The 18,962-nt window shown below is 47.5% G+C and overlaps 7 protein-coding genes across 7 annotated transcripts; 3 read left to right on the forward strand and 4 right to left on the reverse strand.

Annotated features, from left to right (window-relative positions):
• Positions 1 to 2,853: 2,853 nt before the first annotated feature.
• F5Y00DRAFT_262404 (SPRY-domain-containing protein) lies at positions 2,854 to 4,424 on the reverse strand (the record flags this gene model as incomplete). The annotated part of the gene is made up of 3 exons (XM_048011378.1): positions 2,854 to 3,746; positions 3,805 to 4,110; positions 4,187 to 4,424. The coding sequence occupies 3 exons, from the start codon at positions 4,422 to 4,424 to the stop codon at positions 2,854 to 2,856; spliced, it is 1,437 nt and encodes a 478-aa protein (XP_047864546.1).
• Positions 4,425 to 6,090: 1,666 nt separating this feature from the next.
• On the reverse strand, positions 6,091 to 8,881 carry F5Y00DRAFT_237894 (uncharacterized protein). The gene has a single exon (XM_048007898.1). It carries the CDS (start codon positions 8,579 to 8,581, stop codon positions 6,488 to 6,490), a length of 2,094 nt encoding a protein of 697 aa, XP_047864547.1. The 5' UTR covers positions 8,582 to 8,881; the 3' UTR covers positions 6,091 to 6,487.
• Positions 8,882 to 9,385: 504 nt separating this feature from the next.
• Positions 9,386 to 10,076, forward strand: F5Y00DRAFT_83460 (uncharacterized protein). Its single transcript, XM_048014220.1, has 2 exons — positions 9,386 to 9,657; positions 9,724 to 10,076. Exons 1-2 carry the CDS (start codon positions 9,624 to 9,626, stop codon positions 9,942 to 9,944), a joined length of 255 nt encoding a protein of 84 aa, XP_047864548.1. The 5' UTR covers positions 9,386 to 9,623; the 3' UTR covers positions 9,945 to 10,076.
• Positions 10,077 to 10,207: 131 nt separating this feature from the next.
• Positions 10,208 to 11,684, reverse strand: F5Y00DRAFT_262407 (nagb/rpia/CoA transferase-like protein; the record flags this gene model as incomplete). Its single annotated transcript, XM_048011379.1, has 2 exons — positions 10,208 to 11,029; positions 11,085 to 11,684. 2 exons carry the CDS (start codon positions 11,682 to 11,684, stop codon positions 10,208 to 10,210), a joined length of 1,422 nt encoding a protein of 473 aa, XP_047864549.1.
• A 1,167-nt stretch (positions 11,685 to 12,851) lies between these two features.
• Positions 12,852 to 15,526, forward strand: F5Y00DRAFT_237903 (dihydroxyacetone kinase). Its single transcript, XM_048007899.1, has 3 exons — positions 12,852 to 14,478; positions 14,551 to 14,901; positions 14,956 to 15,526. The coding sequence occupies exons 1-3, from the start codon at positions 13,554 to 13,556 to the stop codon at positions 15,453 to 15,455; spliced, it is 1,776 nt and encodes a 591-aa protein (XP_047864550.1). The 5' UTR covers positions 12,852 to 13,553; the 3' UTR covers positions 15,456 to 15,526.
• On the reverse strand, positions 15,527 to 16,398 carry F5Y00DRAFT_237904 (small nuclear ribonucleoprotein Sm D2). Its single transcript, XM_048007900.1, has 4 exons — positions 16,292 to 16,398; positions 16,199 to 16,231; positions 15,886 to 16,143; positions 15,527 to 15,822 (listed from the first exon to the last, which is right to left on the reverse strand). The coding sequence occupies exons 1-4, from the start codon at positions 16,309 to 16,311 to the stop codon at positions 15,780 to 15,782; spliced, it is 354 nt and encodes a 117-aa protein (XP_047864551.1). The 5' UTR covers positions 16,312 to 16,398; the 3' UTR covers positions 15,527 to 15,779.
• A 254-nt stretch (positions 16,399 to 16,652) lies between these two features.
• On the forward strand, positions 16,653 to 18,739 carry F5Y00DRAFT_237906 (ClpP/crotonase). The gene is made up of 2 exons (XM_048007901.1): positions 16,653 to 16,913; positions 16,969 to 18,739. The coding sequence occupies exons 1-2, from the start codon at positions 16,782 to 16,784 to the stop codon at positions 18,343 to 18,345; spliced, it is 1,509 nt and encodes a 502-aa protein (XP_047864552.1). The 5' UTR covers positions 16,653 to 16,781; the 3' UTR covers positions 18,346 to 18,739.
• The last annotated feature ends 223 nt before the right edge of the window (positions 18,740 to 18,962 follow it).

Consider the following 18,962-nt stretch of genomic DNA (forward strand, 5'->3'; position numbering starts at 1 on the left):
TGGGTGACATACTTGCCATCTTATGAAGGACATATCTAGAAATCTTTGGGACAATCTTTCGGTTTCCATCATCCTACTTATTGCAATCATACCGATGCCTCACGCAGCTTATATCCAAGAATCTAAATGCCTTAGATCAGGTCCCTCGGATGATCAAGTCTTTAGCTCTTAAGGCTGGAGCTTTCAATAGCTACTGTACAAGAAGCCATGTAGTTAACAACGCAATAAAGGATGTCTGCTTCTATATACAGTTCCAGTTTGTAGATTTTGCCACAGACCCCATAAAGCACATACGTGCCGCTGGCAGTGCATAGCTTTTTAGCACAAACAATAATTATCAGCCCAATGACATATAATTAGCTTGAAAGCAACAGAGCATGGTGTATAATGATATTCCTCTACTGATAAAAACGTAGGGCCTCAACAGCGTATTCAACGACGCTATGAAATGGCTACCTTCGAGTTGGCAGAAGCTCTCTCGAGGTTGGAGAAGCTAGCTCCCGAAAAATATACATCAATGGATATATATGGCCACGAGGAATCAAGAACCTAAGTAGGGCTATATCATAATACCATAAGCAAGGACAAATCATCTTTTCGACCGGGTCGGTGTCTTTATTCAACTTGATGAGCTTCTCGCCCCAGTCAGTCGCCCTACATGGTGTTGGGGGCGTGGGGAAAACGAGCATCGTGTCATATTATGCGAGTGAAAAGTTTTCTGACCAAGTTTACGATATAGCATTGTGGGTGTATGGTGAAAAGGACGCTTCGCTACGACAAAGCTTCACCGATATTTCCATTCGATTGAAGCTACCCAGAATACAACCTTAAACTCATAATTAAACCCAGATCCACGTTCAGGACTGGTTCTAGATTACCGGTATGTCCATATCTATACATTAACGTTGAAACTTATAAACAGGATTGAATCAATTGCGGGCTCAGACCGTCATTCGCATATATCCCTGATCAATATGCATTACTTTCACCGGTGATCACCAAGAAGGTGAAGATTCACACACCAACACGAGACATCTCATAAGAGTTGTAGACCGATAGATAAGTAAAGCCTCATCAGGTGTGGAATAGGGGGTAGGTATTCTCTAGGTGGAAATAAACCTTAAATGTGGGTATTAAAATATTGTCATTAGTAGCCACTAAACTAACAAAACAAACATAAATTAGATTTTAGGAATATATAGGCAAGTTTCCGAGTTTTAGTTACTAGGCAGTTACCTTTAAGTAATATCTGTTATAGCTTACTACTTAGCCCTTACGCCGTTAAGATCGCAATGGCTAAATAAAACTCTAGGTACCTAAGGTATATTGCAATATTCGACCGGAAAGCCCGATCCCTAACATACATCTAATACCATTAGTAGCATATAATCTAAAACTACCTCTTATTACCGAAGTTCTTAGTAAACATGACGCTACTCGTTCCTCTCGTAAAAGTTACATCTCTCACATGTTGACCGTTAAGACATAACTGCGTAACCATTTCGTAATATAATAGGTATCGCTTGACTTCGATGAGAAGTCTTCAAAACATAAACATAGTAACTAATAGGGAATCTAATAAACCATTTTATCTTACCTAAACTTGTTACGTCTTAATATCGTTACCAACACCGACTCTAATAACAGGCGCAGTTCGATGTTAAAGAAAAACTTCCCTTGGCCACTTCGAGCCTCGTAGAATCTCGAACAGGCCAACAGGCCGAAATAATACATCTGGAAAACCTTGCGGATTTTCGGAAATACGTTTTTTCGAGTTCGTCCACAGCAAGAAAGCCTTGGTCTTTTAACTAAAGACTAGGTATTCGCAACTAATCAACGTACGGCCCATAAATACAACCTTATTTCCTACTGGCCTCGTCAATTCATTACGATCCCAATATAGATAATCCGCCCGTTAGAGGACAAACCTAAGGTACAAGATTTCGAGGGCGAAGGAAAGGCTAAGACGGTGATTGATGACTACAAAAAAACATCAGCAGCAGCACAAGGCACCTTTTCAGCTTCTATAGCGAGAACGACCTTGAAGAATGCCCACCACGTCCCTCTCGCCTCTTAAGTTGCATAGCACTTTACGAGCAGCTGGCCAGTAAGCTCTGCTTAGCTGTTCGAGATCTCCTACGTAGTCCCGGGGCGCTATACGTAGGAAACAACGTAAAGGTATGCGAGATAATTAAATGAGTCTCGTATATTTTCCGCGAGTCTTTCGTATGAGCAAGGCTTCAGTTTTTGTACGTCTATTCTCTGCTGCTACTAGTCAAGCTCCCAATCACCATCTTGGTACCATTCTCTTACATTCACGCAAATCAAGCCCATATTTCTATCCAGACACAAAAATATCGAATATCGCAATAGCAAGCACGGCTATATCACCTTGATATATTCTTCTTATTGTTCCTAGTATGTGACATGTCGGGTACCTAATCCATCCCCATCCCCAACCCCCTATTCCTGTCTGGAGCAGGTCGGGTAGTAGTTGTAGTTCTAGTAGTTCCAGCCCTGTTTGGTACTTTGATTTTATCGATCCTCTTGGGAGAGACAAGAAGCCAAGAACAAAAAAAACCCTAGGTAATAAAACCTCCCATTCCGTCCCTCAGCCATGCCGCTAAACAATGCGAAGAAAAAAGGACCAAAAAAAACTTTCTCTTGAGGTATCATGTAAGTAGTGTCACCTGACCCAATGCCGATGTTTGTCGTAGCCCAAAAAGCAAGTTGCGGCGCAAACGCAAAGCAAAAAAGTGAGTTGCTCCCTTTCCTGACCATAAACTCCCTTGTTCCGCGCTGAGTGATAAATCATTTTTTCGCTACTCTAGGTTCATGGACGGCCTTGCCGCTTTACATGCCATCCCGTCTAGGCATGGCGCTGTCGCTGCGGCTCCTGTCCCTACCAGCACCTTGTCGGACAGCGTCACTATAGCTAGGAATCGGGGGATTGCTCGGTCTAATGGTGGCTGCGGATGCCCCGCGACTGCGACCTGATCTGATTAGTGGAACGTGATCGCTATCAGAGCCCGAGCTATCCTCGTCCGAGTGTTCCGGACTGGTATACTCGGGCGGTGGGTGTGATGCCTCGTGCAGGCCTAATCCAACGATGTCGACAACTTGGTCCCCGCCAGCGCCGATAGCGTTGCTGGCTTCGCCCGCTTCATCCGAAGGAACCAGCTGCGCAAGGGAAATATCAGTAGGACTTCTTTGTGGTCCTGGACTCGTAGGCGGAAGTACTCTGAAGTTGCCACTCCTTGTCCGCCCATGTCCCGGGTTTAAACCTGGACCACTATTAGTGTACCGTTGAACCGACTGCGTATAATTGTGGCCCCTCGACGGCGACCCGGGCTGCTCGTCTTTCCTACGTCCGGTCTCGAGTAAGATGCTTCCTTGTTCGCTTCCATAAGGTGGCGGCGGTGCCAGACTGCCGGTTATGGGAGCAAGTCCCCATTTCTTTACGTTCGCCTCAATAAATACGAAACCGGCCTGACCAAAGTTGACGTGTACGGTACACGGTCCGTTCGCACCAACAGATGGGAAGAAATTCTGAGACTTCAGACCATGAACCACGTCGTCTAATCGCTTGCCGTTACGGGTAAAGAAAATGGTCCCCGTCCTTGGACGATAGCCAACTCCGATAACGTCGCCTTGAACATATTGAGGTCCGTAAGCAGTTGCGTTGAAGGGCTGATTGTACCGCCGGGCACCGATGGAAGTATAGGCGATGGAATATTTATGGAAGCCTATGTGATAAAGGTTAGTTTCAGGGTACGCAGCGTCGACTTGGATGGAGCTGCATACCTGGAAGTCGGAATAGAGGGTAAGGTTTCGTGCTCATGCCGATGCTAAGCAATGTGGTTTCGGGTTTATCGTAGATCTTGGCTTCCCAGTAGTAGACTTCGTTCTGTTTTGGTACAGGTAGATTGCTCATAACTGTGCATTCGGAATCAAAGAATTCAATCTCGGTTCTCGCTTCGACGAAGCAGTTGGCGATTTCTAGCTCCGGCTCGAACTCCCACGCTGAAACTCCCTTTTCTTGTATGGCTAGGTATTGTGATAAAGAAATGTCTGTTTGAAGCGACTCGGGCGGATTCGCTTGGATAAACGCTATATCATTGTTAAAGTACCATTCTTCACGATATGGGAATACACGGGCGCTGTTGGTTCATGAGGAAGTATCTACCTTTTGCTCTTAGGTATTCTACCCTTTGCATATCATCCATCACCTCCAAGGCCTCGGCCTCCTCCCTAGCGAATGCCTGCTCATCGTCATATTCGCCAGGCCGACCGATCCTGCCAAGGAAGATGCGACCGGAAGTTGTGTATCTAAAGAAGTATACGACTAGGAAAATAAGAGCTATCAGGATGGCGGAACCAAAGGACGATAAAATTCCAATCAAGATGCCGTCTAGGCTCGCCATGTTGGAGGTAGTTTATCGCTCGCTGGCAATGTGAGGGGAATATATATTCTAGACTGGGGGGACGTTTTCCCTCACTGTCGAATCTCGAGCATTCGGATGTGGAGTTGTCGAGGATGAAGTACCTCGATGCAGCAGCTAAAAAGAAACAAATGAAAAACAAGAAGAGCACCAAAAAAATGAATAAATTCCCTCGGGTTCCGAAAGACAAGTCTAAGTAGTAAGGTTCTCGTTCGTAATGGAAAAGGGTGGCTGTGGAGGGTTGAGGTTCGATTGAGGAGGTATATTGGTTCCTGATCCTTGAAATGGAAATGGGTATGGGTTATCGGTGTCGGGTCTCAAAAGTGTCGTGTGTCGTACTATTACTAACTGACACACCGCACGGGGTCGCAATACGCCTAGTTTGGTTGATAAGATGAATGGATTGACTGATTGAACACAAGATGAAGTTGATAGATAGAAAGAAAGGAAGAAATGGATATGTCCTGCCTCGCAGGTAATAGCGTATCACAAGAGCGGAGGGAAAATGGAAGAATAAGAATGGACGAGAAAAGAAGAAGGAATGATCGCAGCTCTCTACACTAGTTAGGTCAGGTTGGTATCTTGGACCGCACTTGATTTGGACAATAGTAAGGTATGTATTGTACTTGCCCAGGTTAGAGGTACGTTAGGTATTGTACAATACATACAAAAGTGCAATTAGGTAACCTCCATTAGGTACTCCGCCCTACGATGGGGAAAACCTGAGCTGGCTGACTGGGAACCTGTGGCTCGCGACACCTGCATTTGGTACCTTACCTAAAAAGATGTGCGAGTCACAAGATGGGGTCAAGGAAGTAAGGCACGTCTCGTACGATACTTCCTTATTATTATTGTCAATAGGCAAAAGCATTGTATAATACATTGTTACTCCCTAATGCACGTTATAGTTCATTAGCGTATTTGACGCAATATTTACCTGCATTTAATTGATTCTATGGATGGCCGGAAACTTCCAAGTTCCAAGTTGTTTCCATTAACAATGCTTCCAGTTCTTTCGCACCAATACCTTGTACACAAACCACACCCCTTGCCAATCCCAAGCCTCTATAGTGTATAATGACGACGCTGAGACTATTTTCATAACGCTGAAGATCCCACCCGACCCGGAACCCCTTGTATCCCACTCTCTCCCTTTTGCTGTATCATCGTCACCTGGTTCAGTTTCTTGGCAATATGTAATTGACTTCATATTATTCTCCTTCTCCTTCTTCTCCTTCTCCATTAATAATAAACCACACCCCTAACCTAAGATTTGAAGATTTCTAGCTATCGGGAATAAACTCAATTCCGATACTTAAGAAATGTATGTAATTAATAAGTACCTCTTTATGCAACCGCATTCCGTGGAAAGCTTACCTATCCTCTCCTTCATCCAATACATTAGCGTATTCTTGGCATCTTTCGTCCATACATAGTAGGTACTTATTGTAAGCGCGGAACGGATCCTCCAGGGGCTTGTTTCGGGAAGCGCATTGCGTTGCGTGGTGCATTTTGTATTATCTAGATGCCTATCTTTAGACGAACCGGTATCAACAACCGCCTACCTAGTTTATGCGCTTTACAATGACACCGATGCCGATGTCGATGCGGCTGATTACACAGTGCTATATAGAAGAACAGTCAGACATTGAACGACTTAATTACTTCTAGAGGTAGTATTATCTCCTGCTATCAACTAGCTTTTCTAGATTGTGACTTGTGCTACACCTATCGAGGTAGCAAAACCTTCAACGCCTAGCAAAGTTCCAGGGTATAGCTTTTTGTAGTCCGTGGCGTCCAAATAACTCGGTCTCAAACCCCTTCCAAATTAGAATCAGACGCACCACCGTTGCGCGCTGCGACGTGTGCCCACTGGTCCGATATGTATCCTCTCCTCCTATCGCGCTAATATTACATGTACCTACATAGTCGAAATCCATTCACCTTAGTAATTACCTCTGCGCCTGATCCTGATCCCGGATAGGATAACGACGGACTGTGTTCCGCAATATCACTAAATTTTGAAGAAATGGCTGGCCCTGTGACTAACGAGGGCTGCGGCTTCGTCGGCGACTGCGACTTGGATCTCTTCTATCCCGCCTAGACTCGATGCTCCTATCCCTCCGGTCTCGGCCTTTGTCGCGTCGTGGTTCATTACTTCTGTCACGACGGCTGCGCTTGTCCCTATCTCCGTCGCGATCTCTATCGCGGTCGCGGTCGCGGTCACGGTCACGGTCTCTTTCGCGATACTTGTCACGATCACGATCACGGTCATGATCGCGATCTCTGTCCCGAGTTCCCTCCCCACGGTATCTATCGCGGGACCGATGGCGCTCGCGATCTTGGCTTTTATCCCTATCACGGCTTCGATCACGATCCTGGCGGCGACTGCGACTTTTACTTCGACTACGCCGCCGCTCCCGTCGGTCGTCCTTGTCGCGCTCCTTCTCTTTGTCTCGACGATCATCTCTATCTCGCTCTCGATACTTGTCGGTTCGGTCGCGATCGCCAGGCCTATACCGGTCGATCTCATCAGGGACACGGGCCCTTTTAGCCTCGGGTGAACGCTCTCCGGTACTCCATTTATCGTCGACTCCGGGAATAGGTAAACCCTTCTCGCGAGCCGCGCGCTGCGCTGCCAAATAAGCCTTCGCTTCCTGCTCGCGCTTCTTGATTTCTCCTTGCTTCCAGGCTTCGGCATCGGTCAGTTCAGGTTTACTAGCAGTGGCCGGCCGAGAACGGGATCGGCTCCGGGGTGGACGTGACCGAGGCTTTTCAGCTCTGGGCTTAGGTGAGCGCGACCTTTCTCGGCGATCGTCCCGTTTCTCAGGATGGACACGTGAGCGACTCCGATCGCGTCTGTCTCGATCGTCTCTAGGCCGCCGAGAACGACTTCGCTCTCTACGGTCTGGTTTGTATCTATCTCGTGAGCGACTCCTTTCGTGTCTGTCGCGGTGAGGTCGTGCACGAGAACGACTTCTATCTCGTTGCCCTGGACGGTAAAAGTCCCTATCTCTCTCCATAATCCGGTCACGATCTCTAGAGCGGCTACGTTCTCGCCGATCTAGTCGATGTTTTGATCTGCTCCGTTCCCTTCGATCAGACCTGGCATGAGATCGGCTGCGTTCTCTAACACGGTCGCGATCGCGGCGTCTTCGGTCGTCTTCTGTGCCACGTGATCGGTCGCGATGGTGTCGAGAAGGTGCTGGGCTAGGCCGTCTCTCTTCTTTACTCTTGCTATCTTTAGACTCCTTGTTTTCCTTATTTTCCTTGGTCTCTTTAGGTTCCGTTTCCTTAGATTCCTTGGACGTCTTCGTTTCCTTCCCCTCCTTCGCGTCCGCAGTCTCCTTTGCCGACTCCTTGGATTCCGACTTCGTAAGCTCGGGTGTTTTCTTTGTATCTGAATTCTTAATCGAGTCGCGACGTATAGGCTGTATGGCGGAAGCTGGTTTAATCCTTCGAGGAGGCGGTACGAGAGCCTCGTCAACCTCGAGTTCAGGTTGTTTAGCAGCACTCTTTTTGCTCTCCCGTAAAAGATTTTCAAGCGCTTCCCTCTCAAGCCTCTCATGGTCCTCTTTAGTAAGTTGTTTCTTGAGCTCCTCCGGCTTTCCACGTTCACGTTCATCTCTAGGGGACCGCTCGCGGTGTCTTCGTTCGCGGCTATCCCGACGACGGCTACGATCACGGTCTCCCTCGCGGTTCCTGTCGCGATGCCGTGACCTGTCCCGGGATCTATGCCTTGACCTAGTTCTAGATCTGCGTCGGTCGTGGTCCTTTTCTCTATCTCGCTCTCTGGCGCGTCGACGTTCCTCTCTCTCCTTCTCCCTTTCGCGCTCGCGCTCCGCTTCTTTCTTTTCGCGTTCACGCCTCCGAGCGTCTCGCTCCTCCTTGCGCTTAGCTTCGGCTTTTTCTAGCTCACGCTCTCTCTCGCGCTCCCTCTTCTTGCGTTCCTCTCGCTCGATCTTACGTTTCTCCTCCAAGATCTGCTCTTCTTTCGCTCTAAGTTCTCGTCGAATACGGTCACGCTCATCTAGACTGCGAGCTGATTCTGCGGCATACTCTGCGTCCGTTTTGGAGCCGCGTTCTTGCTCTTCCTTAGCTGCCTCGAGGCCGATTTCAGCCTGACGTAGTTCACGCATGCGCGTCTCGATATCCTCCACATCGATCAGCTGGTCGAGAACCTCCTCGGCTTTTTGATAGACGCCAGAACGGTCGAGAGCACCATCGATAAGAGCAGCAGCCTTTCGGCGGTCAAGGGTTAGAAGTTGCGACGGATTCCGCTCGAGTTCTTGCTCGGCGACTTCGAGTATAGACTTGGTGACCTGAGCCTCGTAATCCTATTTGCCACGGTAATTAGTATACGAGTCCAAGTAGCTATATAGTATTACGCCGTAGATAATTAGTCGCGACTACTCACGCTCTGCTCGAACTTCTCCCAAATTTGTTTGCGAATTGCATCGTAACCGCCCTTCTTCTTGAAGCTATGGGCCAATCCCTCGATTGCGGATCGCGTAGCGGATGGCAGAGGTAGATCCGAAGCCTTGAATTTTCGGGGCGCGAGAACCGCAGGGCCAGTAGCTGGGACAGTCGTTTGCTCGGCGGAAGCCATGGTGGTGGCCGCGGAGGCCATCTGGCCTCGCGAGTATTTATTCGAGGGGAGGAACGAGCATGTGAATTTGATTTGATTCAGAGGCGAATCAAAATCAAATATCCAGTATCACGACTTTCCTAAATGATGAAGAAACGCGAATGATTAGGTAAATTGGTGAAGGTCGGAAAGTTGAGTTAGACCCTTGGAGATTAGACTTGGCAAGTCTTTGGGCAGGTAGTACCTAGGTACCTAACTTATCCGATAAGGGATAAGGGATAAGGGATAATGGATAAGGGACTTGGATAATCGTGCGTTCCGTTCCAACATTTTGCTTTATGTAACTTGGTCTGTGCGTAAGCTTAGTTTCCGCCATGTTTGATTGGAGGCTCCAATTCACAACCCAAATGAACTTCACGTCAGTGTGTCAGTGTTACGGATTAGTATCGTCGGTAGCCGCCATCTCAACCTTCCACCACCTAGGCAGGCCTACCACTACTCCAGGCCAAGTAGATCGCTTTGCTTCTCCTATACGAAATAAACTACGAGACCAACCAGCCAATTGAGGCAACACTTCTCTCCGAACGTTCGCAATGGTGCATCGAGTCCTTTTCTGGTCAGGCTTCGGTATGACTTTAGAGATCAGAGAGCGAACTCTCTACTAAGTGAATTATGGCTGACCTACCAATACAGGCCTTGCCGTCCGCTTCTGGCAACTCGGTCTCGAGATGCGACCTTTCTTCAACAGGGGTTCCCTATGGGCTTACCCGGTCTTTGCCGGAGTCGGCGCAAGCTTTGGATACTGGTTACAGGGCGTTGACGAGAGGCAATCGGCAATCTTGGAGGCGCGGAAACAGTCTATTCTAGAGAAGAGAGCACGGAAAGCTGCTAGGGATGCGGCGGCAACCGCGTGAAGAAGTACCCTATCTCGCAATCTCGGTTCAATGTACATATAGAGGCTACGGAATAAAGGGTCAACAATCAAGAGCAAACTAACATGTTCTTCACTTAAGAATGCAGCACGATAATTCATGTGTTTAACGATCTTATATTTTCTACCCAGTTGCGGGTACTACTTAGGAGCTTTGACATGTTATTAAATCCTCCAAGTAGGTTGAAAGATTCAGCCCGAGTCCGCCCTATTATCTAGATACCTCGATTCTCTTGGGCCCCCTTTCTAGTTGGACTCTTCAAGTTTTCGCAGTAGATCTGGTACTGAAGTTGGCTGCACCGTTCCTAGCTCCGAGATGACGAGTGACAGGTACTTGTCCGGTGTAGTGTCATATAATAGTCTGAAAGAGGCGCTTGAACTTCGCTCAGGGTCAATCTCGTTATACGTAAGAGAGTCCGATGACACTCGCTCGGTAATGTTGACTGTCTCGCAGAGAACGATGACGGGCAAATCCAGCTGCTTTGCGGCAATGGCAAGATCGCAAGTACCTGCTCGTGCATACATGGACCCATTGTTAAACATGGACTCGGCAGCAACTATAACTTTGGTGACGCCCTGTAGATAGCACCACAATCCACCAAAATCGCCACAGTAGGACACTCTTATTCCTGCTGCAGTCAGGTTCTTTGCTAGTGTCTGACCCTTCCTCTCATATGGGTCATCAAGAATAGTAACTGTAAACTTCCTCTGAGTGATGGTGTGAGCCTGGAGAAGGGCCTCCTCAACAAGAGTGCTCCGCCCAAACGTCAATATAACGTCGCCATCTCGAATCTTCTCGGAAGTCTTCTCAGTTATGACGAGATCAGCCATGCTAATCCGTTCTTGTATGAAGGTATCTATGCTGCTGCATAGCTGCTTCTTCGCCTCTGCTTCAGGTACATCAGGATCGATCTTGCTAACCTGCAATTTAAGCCAACGGATAGCATTTCCCATAGAAAAGCACATCGGCCGACATGCTGTGAGATAGTCAATCTGAGGATTCAAGACATGAGGTGTTAAATGTCTCGCAAGAGTGTTGCCAGGGGGGGTGGTATATGAATTGATGACCTATTTTATTATTAGCATAGGTATAAATTTAAGGTTATCACAATGGACTAAATACCTTTTTGAAGGCTAAAAGGGTTGCTTTTAGTCTCGTGATGCTCTCATCAATTGTGAATGTGGCCATTTGTTGGCCCAATGCCAAGACAGTCGGATGGACATCTTTATCTGCTTGAGTTATCGGGATTCTTTTGGCCATGGACAGATGACTGAAGCATTCAGGTATCGTGAACTTTGGCTCGGATAGAACAACAGGCACAGGTCCCTTAGACACTACTGGTCTTCCTGCCGCTCCTGAAGCAGTTGTTGCGCCACCATCCTGCTTTCCCTTTGATTTGCCGCCTTTCACTTCACCCGCAGATGGACCTAATTGACCGGGTGTTGATGATATGGCAGCTTCCCCCTTAGTAACTTCTTTTGTCACCTTTGCCTGTGCACGTCTTGCGGCCTTCTCTGCTTTAGCTTTGGCCTTTAATTCCGCGCCCGAGGGTTTTTGCGGTTTTGCAACTTCAGCTGCCTCGCCTTTGGTGCTCTTATTATTTTGTGTAGGTGTCTTAGATTTCTCAGGCTTTATATTTTCCTGAACTTGCTGAGCTGGTTGAGCTGGCTGAGCTGGTTGGGGGGTGGCCTTTGCAGGCGGCTCATTTTGGGCTGTTGACATAGTGACGCTTCTGCTTCCTGGTTGACCGAGAATAGAATCACGGTCACGCCGCGCTTTAAGAAAACTGCGGAACCAGTGTATAAGCTTTCTCATTAAGTGAATAGTGAATGCTAGAAAATTGCACGTGAGCCTTGGGCTTAGAAAAAGAATTGTGGGAAAACCCAAGCTTCCATTAAAGAAGCTCTTACCCTTTTTATGGTGACCAATCTAGTTGCGCGCAGGAAATACTTTTGAGTCATTCGTAGCGCGGGGCAAGGAATATTTCTCGAATTGCACAAGCCACATTCATAGAGGGGTTAGCATTCATCCAATCTGTACATAGGTACCTAAGTCCTTAAGGACCGGCATTTCTGTATGTAGCAAGCCACAATCTGCCACAATAAACTCCACACCATGCGAAATTAAAGATATATTTAGAATGAACCCCTGTATATTTCGTACGTGGTGATGATTCGAATAGCTTCACATTTGATTACATACTTGTATCTTAGATAAATATCTCCAGGACCGCTATCAATGCTTACGACTATGTATAGACAAGAATAATCCTACGGAAGAAGACCGAGTTGCCAGACTCCCGTGTTCCAAGTACGAAGACTGATATGAATGTACCACGGAACCTCTCCAGGAACATAAAAACTAGATTTCAATGGCTTAACGTACCACGTGTCGTTAAGGTGTGATGGCTCGCCGTATATATACAAAGTTTCTGCTAGTTCCGAAGGCGGTTTGCAATCGAATAGTAGTGGGAACGAATATCAATGCTGTCAAATCTATTGACACATGTCAACTGTGTAAGTGCCAGAGCTTTCTCAAATTATGGATAAAATTGGCGCAATGTAAATCACGGTGCTTCCTAAATTGCATACTGTTAGATTCGAAACCCCTATTTCGGACATCCTTTGGAGTTTCCTGTATACCTAGGTATATACTAGCGATACTTGTGTGCATAGACGCGGCTGAAGACTCAACAAATTTTGGACGAGCTATTTTCCGTTATCCTAGTAAATATATTGCTTTTTGATCAACCGCTGGAATTCCGGTGAGAGAGCCGCGCAAGCCTTGTGGCAAGAGGCAAAGAGCAAGGGGCAAGAGGCAAGAGGTCCGTTGACGGCGGAAGGTATACATATGTAGGAGAATCTGGGCATGTGTAACTGGCGGCATTTAATGGGTATGTGGTAGTATCGAGGCTGTTTAGCGGGGTGAAATACCGGAATACTGGAAGGAGTAAAAGGCCCAGATCTATGTTCTAAGCACCTGATATGCAAGGTGGGGAGGACAGATGGTCGTGCATATGTATGATATGATGTTGAGGTGTTTCCGCGTGCGACTTACACGGTATTGTAACTACCTAACCATAGTTGCGATATCTCTGTATTTTGGGTTTGGCACTAATTTACCGGGGTACCTACCTAAGGTAGCTAATTCCAACCTGTAAATGGCTTCTTCCCTATCTTTTTCAAAGTCGGAAAGATGCCGTGTCCAAGCCCGATGAATCCCATCAACTAGTAAACCCCGCGAGGAGACCCCGCACTTCCGTGGTACCTTTACCGATTAGGTGGTCCTTAGAGTCTTGGACTGTATATGTCAAGCCGAAGCACACGGTACCTGAAGCACCTGCATCATATCGACTTAATAATTGGAAGCCACTACGTACGACCAAGTACTTGGGTTAAGCCATTCAAGATGGGAACCCACGCTTTGTCTGCTCTCTCCTTCTCCTTCCTGTATCACCAAATATATAATAAAAACAAACCTTTCCAATAACTCCAGTCCATCAAACCCTTAGATTTTTAATTCACGAAAACTTCATACGGATAGCTATTCTCTTATTCTCATAACAAGTAAGATCTTCACAATCATCTCAACATGTCGGCTAGGCATTTCATCAACGATCCTACCCTGCTGGTGAACTCAGCTCTCGAGAGTCTCACCCTTACTAACCCTTCTGTGGCCTTGGATGCTGAGAACAAGATTGTCTATAAAAGACCCAGCCATGAGCCATCGCAAGTCTCAATTATCAGCGGTGGTGGCAGTGGACATGAGCCGAGCTTTGGTGCCTTCGTCGGTACTGGCTTACTCTCGGCTGCTGTGGCCGGAAGCATCTTCGCGTCACCTAGCGCGGAGCAAATACGCAGGGCTATAACTTCGAGAGTAGATACTAGCAAAGGTGTCTTGGTTACCGTCATGAATTATACTGGCGATGTTCTTAATTTCGGTCTGGCAGTCGAGAAGGCGAAAGCTGACGGTCTGAATGTCGAGATGGTCATTGTTGGTGACGACGTTGGAGTTGGCAGGGAAAGGGGGGGCAAAGTTGGTAGGAGAGGAATCGCTGGGACAGTACTAGTCCACAAGATAGCTGGCGCTCTCGCAGCACAGGGACGCAGCCTCGAAGAAGTTTACAAGGTCGCAAAACTCACTGCAGCTAATCTTGTGAGCGTCGGAGCTAGCCTTGATCATGTGCATGTGCCCGGGAGAGCGATCGGTTCTAACGCCGCCGAGAGCCTTGAATATGGAGAGGTAGAAATTGGAATGGGTATTCATAACGAGGCAGGATCAGGACGGAAGAAGGTCGAGCTCCCAGAGCTCGTGGGCACGATGCTATCACAGCTTCTAGACCAGAACGACAAGGACAGGGCATTCCTCAACGTAAACTCTAACGAAATAGTACTGCTCGTGAACAATCTCGGAGGCGTTAGCGTCCTCGAACTAGGAGGCATCACTGCGGAGGTGGTGAAACAGCTAAGATCATCCTGGGGTATTCAGCCTGTGAGGATTCTTAGCGGAACATACAGTGAGCAACCATTCTAGGTTATATGCCCACGGGACTTTTGTGGATATAGATCGCTAATCACGAGCACCATAGTGACGAGCTTGAACGGGCTAGGGTTTAGTATTTCGCTCCTGAATGTCGTCAATACGGATATCGGTGGTCCGAGCATGATTCAGCTCTTGGACTATCCATGCGAAGCCACAGGCTGGTCAGCACCGATCCAGAAAACCACATGGGAAGCAAAGAATGCCGCTACTAGGGAAAGTGGAACAGGTCCTAGCCTGAGCATCAAATCAAGTGGTCTCAAGACTAACGGCAATGCATTTAATGATGCTTTAACTTCGGGTTTGCGAGCTATCGTAGCGGTCGAGCCAGATGTGACCAGATACGATACTGTGGTTGGAGATGGTGACTGTGGCATCGGTTTGAAGCGTGGTGCAGAAGGTAAGTCAACGCTGGGGTATTAACGGAAGAATAGCTAACGTTCACAATTCATAGCTATCCTTAATCACTTAAAGGAGAAGCCGCCAACTGGAGACGTCATTGTCGATCTCGCTCATATCGTCACTATTGTCGAAAAGGCAATGGATGGCACTTCAGGGGCGCTTTTTGCCATCTTCCTAAATGCTCTTGTCCATTCACTTCGAACACTTGCACCAGGAGATGCTTCCCCGCAAGTATGGGCGGGCGCTCTCAAGCAAAGCTGTGACGCGTTATCAAAATATACACCGGCACGACCAGGTGATCGCACATTAATAGACGCCCTGTATCCGTTTGTTGAGGTTCTCGGAAAGACGGGAGATCTCAAGAAGGCCGCTGAAGCTTCGAAGAAAGCTGCCGAGGAGACCAAGGGGATGAAGCCCAGCCTGGGCAGGGCAGTATATGTTGGGGGCTCTGGATTTGAAGAAGTACCTGATCCAGGCGCTTGGGGATTGGCGAGTTTTTTCCTGGGCCTTGCTGGGATAAAATCCGATGATGAAAGCTGGGAAACTATATAATTATTAGTTCACTTATGGTATGGGTCTTGTAGTGGTATTGAGTCGTTTTGGTAGTGCAGAGTAGATAATCAGATTTAGTAATATCTGCGCCCTATTTCTTTCATCCCATGATCACGGCTTTCTCTATTGCTCAATATGTTCCTTTTAGGCAGCTTCGTCAAACTGCTATTACCGTAATGAGCACACCCACGAGACATAATGCTGCATTGATATGCTATCTCGGCCTTCATGTCCTGCCTACCTAATTTAGACACCGTATAACGAAGGATATGCCGCGTACACGTGTGGTTTTTTTTATAACCGAATACCTAATTTTTTCTCTCTCTAGCTGAGTAGGACTAAGATGACCGAATCTCCTCTTAAGAACCTGGGAAAGATGTAAGTTTAGGTCTACTGCTATCGAACTTTGCGTGGGGTGTACATAACATACATCTTGCTAATAAACCGGTCCTTGTTGACAGGCCTTCCTTTCTTTCCATTTGATAGCTTGGGCGTCTCGGTCCACATCTCCTTGACATTTTCTAGCACCATGTTACAATGGCGGTCAAAAGCCTTGACGCGAGCTAGGAGCTTCCGGTTGTTGCGACAAGAGATTAGGACCTGTGTATGGCTTCGGACAGCGGTTTGAAGTATCGATAGAGGGCCGGCGCTGAACTCGTGCTCCTCGAGAAGCGATATTTCGTATTCCCTGTTTCGCGCGTTAGAAAAGAGGAAGCCCGTAGATCGTAGGGCGGGATACGAACGTTAGTTCATTGCGTGGCTTGGTGAGAAGCTCCCTAAACGAATAACGTTAGCTTCAGCTATAACAATACCAATACCTGCAAATTCGAGCTTACTGGATCTTATTGTCTGCCATCTTGATTGTTGATTGTTGTGGTCGGATTATTGAATCAAAAAGCGACAGTTCGTTAAGGTTGAGGCAAGGCTGAGATGTTTGGTTACGTTTGGTTCTTTGAAATCTCCAAAGTCTCCAAAGTCTTAGTGCGTTCAGAAGAAAAGAGAGATTTGATTGGCCGAAGCGCGTCAAGCTTCAAATGGAATTGAATAGGTCTCCGCTTTGGTGCAGTGGATTTGTACTATGTACATAACGCCAAGGATCAGGTACATTGAACCATGTACCCCTCTTCCACTTCCACCGCAGTGAGAGGTACTCAGGTACTTCGGGTAAAAAGATATCAGTTTTTTCTTTTAAACCGAGGATAGGAACTCCCCGACTGCATCGAAAACCGCTTATCGCAACTTGACCCCCGGTCCTTTGAAGCTTTCAGCCCAGGTCCCTCGGTGCGCATATAGGTAGAGGATTGCGCATCCGAAAAACTGGATTAGATGTCTTTCAGAGTCTTGATAAGGAGAGCTGGGTCAGCAGCTACCACTGCTACCTCTCCTTGCTGGAGAACAAGTCCTACTATGCCTCTAAGAGCCAAGATAATAAGTCCTCAACCTGTAGCACGAGCACAAGTATGACCAGAAAATATATATGTTTTGGCGACCGTCTGCTGATTTGTTGGCGCAGATGTCTACAACACCCATTAAACAACTTCCCAAGGAGCTCGATACAGACGAACCCAATGATGTCCTCTTCAACAACATATATGGTCTGCGGACCGTCGAGCTTAATCGACCTGCTAAACTTAACGCTCTTACCGGCTCTATGATTAGGAAGATATTCCCCCGATTAGTCGAGTGGGAGAAATCAGACATGGCAAATGTGATTGTTATGAAGGGTGCTGGTGAGAAGGCGTTTTGCGCGGGAGGAGATGTAGCCGCACTAGCGGAGCAAAACAAAGAGGGCCCAGAGGGCCAGCAGAAATCGGTAGAGTACTTTGCCCAGGAATACCAGTTAGATCACTACATCGCGACATATCAGAAACCATATGTCGCATTTATGGATGGCATCACGATGGGCGGTGGCGTAGGACTCAGTATTCATGCCCCATTCCGGATTGCTACCGAAAGGACGGTCTTTGCAATGCCAGAGACTACCATTGGCTTTTTTCCGGATGTTGGTGCCTCATTTTTTCTGCCAAGGATGGCGGGCTCTATAGGTACTTACCTGGCTCTGACAAGCGAACGGTTAACAGGGGCGAACGTGTTTTACTCTGGAATCGCAACTCACTATCTACACTCAACCAGTTTACCTAGCCTGGAATCGCGATTAGCCGAGTTGCGGTTTAAAGATTATGACACTATGGCAGAACGTCTTGCTATCATCGAAAGGACTATCGAGGAATATGCGACCGGCCTACCTCCCGGAGATTCTATCCTGTTGGGCGGCGAACTTCGGAAGGCCATTGACCGGTGCTTCAGCAAAAACAAGGTTGCCGACATCATAGCTGCCTTGAAGGAAGAGCAAGGCGCTACTCAAGCCTGGGCTGAGAAGACGCTGGAAACCCTGCATCAACGATCACCAACCTCGGTTCACGTGGCTCTTAGGCAGATGAGGCGAGGTCGCGACTGGTCCATTTCAGAGGCATTCCAGAGAGAACACCAAATCGCCGCCAGGTTTATGAACCATCCTGACTTTACAGAGGGCGTTACAGCGCGACTGGTTTTGAAAGAAACACCGAAGTGGGAGCCGGCTAGTCTGGAAGACATCCCAGAAGGCAGCGGCATCATCGAGCCCTTCTTCCAACTAAGCGGCGGCCCGCCAAAGTTAAGTTTGGTGACGGATAGGGACTACGTCCAATACCCGTACCAATCCTTTGGTGTACCTACGGAACAGGATGTTGAAGCCATCGTTAAAGAAGGTAGATCAACCCGTTACGAGGTTCGGGAAGAATTCGTCCGAAGGAAAAATGGCAGGCAGGGCATCGCCGCTATTGTAGATGAGATTCTGTCCAGGAAAACCATCGTGAACGATTATGGCAAAGCGGAATGGATCGACGAATAATCAAATAACATATCGTATTGCATTACATCTTCATGTATATTATGATAGGCCGGCAACTGTTAGAGATGGCAAGGTCTCGGCGCAGAACTTGTATAAAAATTCATCGATGCGTAGGGATCAGTTGGTGGTTTTCCATTATATGAATGGTTACCTACCTACAGGCTTCCCGGGATAGATATCTTGGCACGTATTAAATTACGCACCTTTAAGGTACCTACCCATTTTATCTTAGGTAACCTAACATATATTTAGTGGTGTAAAGGGGGTTAAGATGTGTCGACAGCCTGATTTGGCTGAGTCATTAAAGGGGCCGTATAATTGTGGGGCCCACCGGCCAGTATAAGTATCTCCTCGGAACCCCCCTCTTATATCCTACAAACAAATTCAATAACTTCTTCTGGGATTGTCTCGAGAAGCAGGTACAGCTACCGGCGTTGGTGGTCTGCCTTCATGTTCTGTTGGCTTAATACGTACTAGCGTCTTTCTCGAACTCGGCATACATTGAAGGTATATAGTCTGTGCGTTCCGGCCCCATATATGATAACCGATAATCTCGCTGATGGTTCTAGCGCAAATCCAGCCTCCCCGATCAAGTGACGTGACGTCTTATCGCGAGA

Source organism: Daldinia vernicosa (genome assembly GCF_022497035.1).
Source record: "Daldinia vernicosa strain CBS 139.73 unplaced genomic scaffold F5Y00scaffold_25, whole genome shotgun sequence".
Taxonomy (NCBI): domain Eukaryota; kingdom Fungi; phylum Ascomycota; class Sordariomycetes; order Xylariales; family Hypoxylaceae; genus Daldinia; species Daldinia vernicosa.

Coding starts and splice junctions, on each gene's coding strand:
- F5Y00DRAFT_237894 (XM_048007898.1), bottom strand. CDS start 8,581: ATGCGTGAACTACGTCAGGCTGAAATCGGCCTCGAGGCAGCTAAGGAA.
- F5Y00DRAFT_83460 (XM_048014220.1), top strand. CDS start 9,624: ATGGTGCATCGAGTCCTTTTCTGGTCAGGCTTCG. Junction 9,658..9,723: donor CCTTTTCTGGTCAGGCTTCG/GTATGACTTTAG, acceptor CTACCAATACAG/GCCTTGCCGTCCGCTTCTGG.
- F5Y00DRAFT_237903 (XM_048007899.1), top strand. CDS start 13,554: ATGTCGGCTAGGCATTTCATCAACGATCCTACCCTGCTGGTGAACTCA. Junction 14,479..14,550: donor GATTCTTAGCGGAACATACA/GTGAGCAACCAT, acceptor CGAGCACCATAG/TGACGAGCTTGAACGGGCTA. Junction 14,902..14,955: donor TTTGAAGCGTGGTGCAGAAG/GTAAGTCAACGC, acceptor CACAATTCATAG/CTATCCTTAATCACTTAAAG.
- F5Y00DRAFT_237904 (XM_048007900.1), bottom strand. CDS start 16,311: ATGGCAGACAATAAGATCCA. Junction 16,232..16,291: donor ATGGCAGACAATAAGATCCA/GTAAGCTCGAAT, acceptor TTATTCGTTTAG/GGAGCTTCTCACCAAGCCAC. Junction 16,144..16,198: donor AAGCCACGCAATGAACTAAC/GTTCGTATCCCG, acceptor CGCGCGAAACAG/GGAATACGAAATATCGCTTC.
- F5Y00DRAFT_237906 (XM_048007901.1), top strand. CDS start 16,782: ATGTCTTTCAGAGTCTTGATAAGGAGAGCTGGGTCAGCAGCTACCACT. Junction 16,914..16,968: donor AACCTGTAGCACGAGCACAA/GTATGACCAGAA, acceptor TTGTTGGCGCAG/ATGTCTACAACACCCATTAA.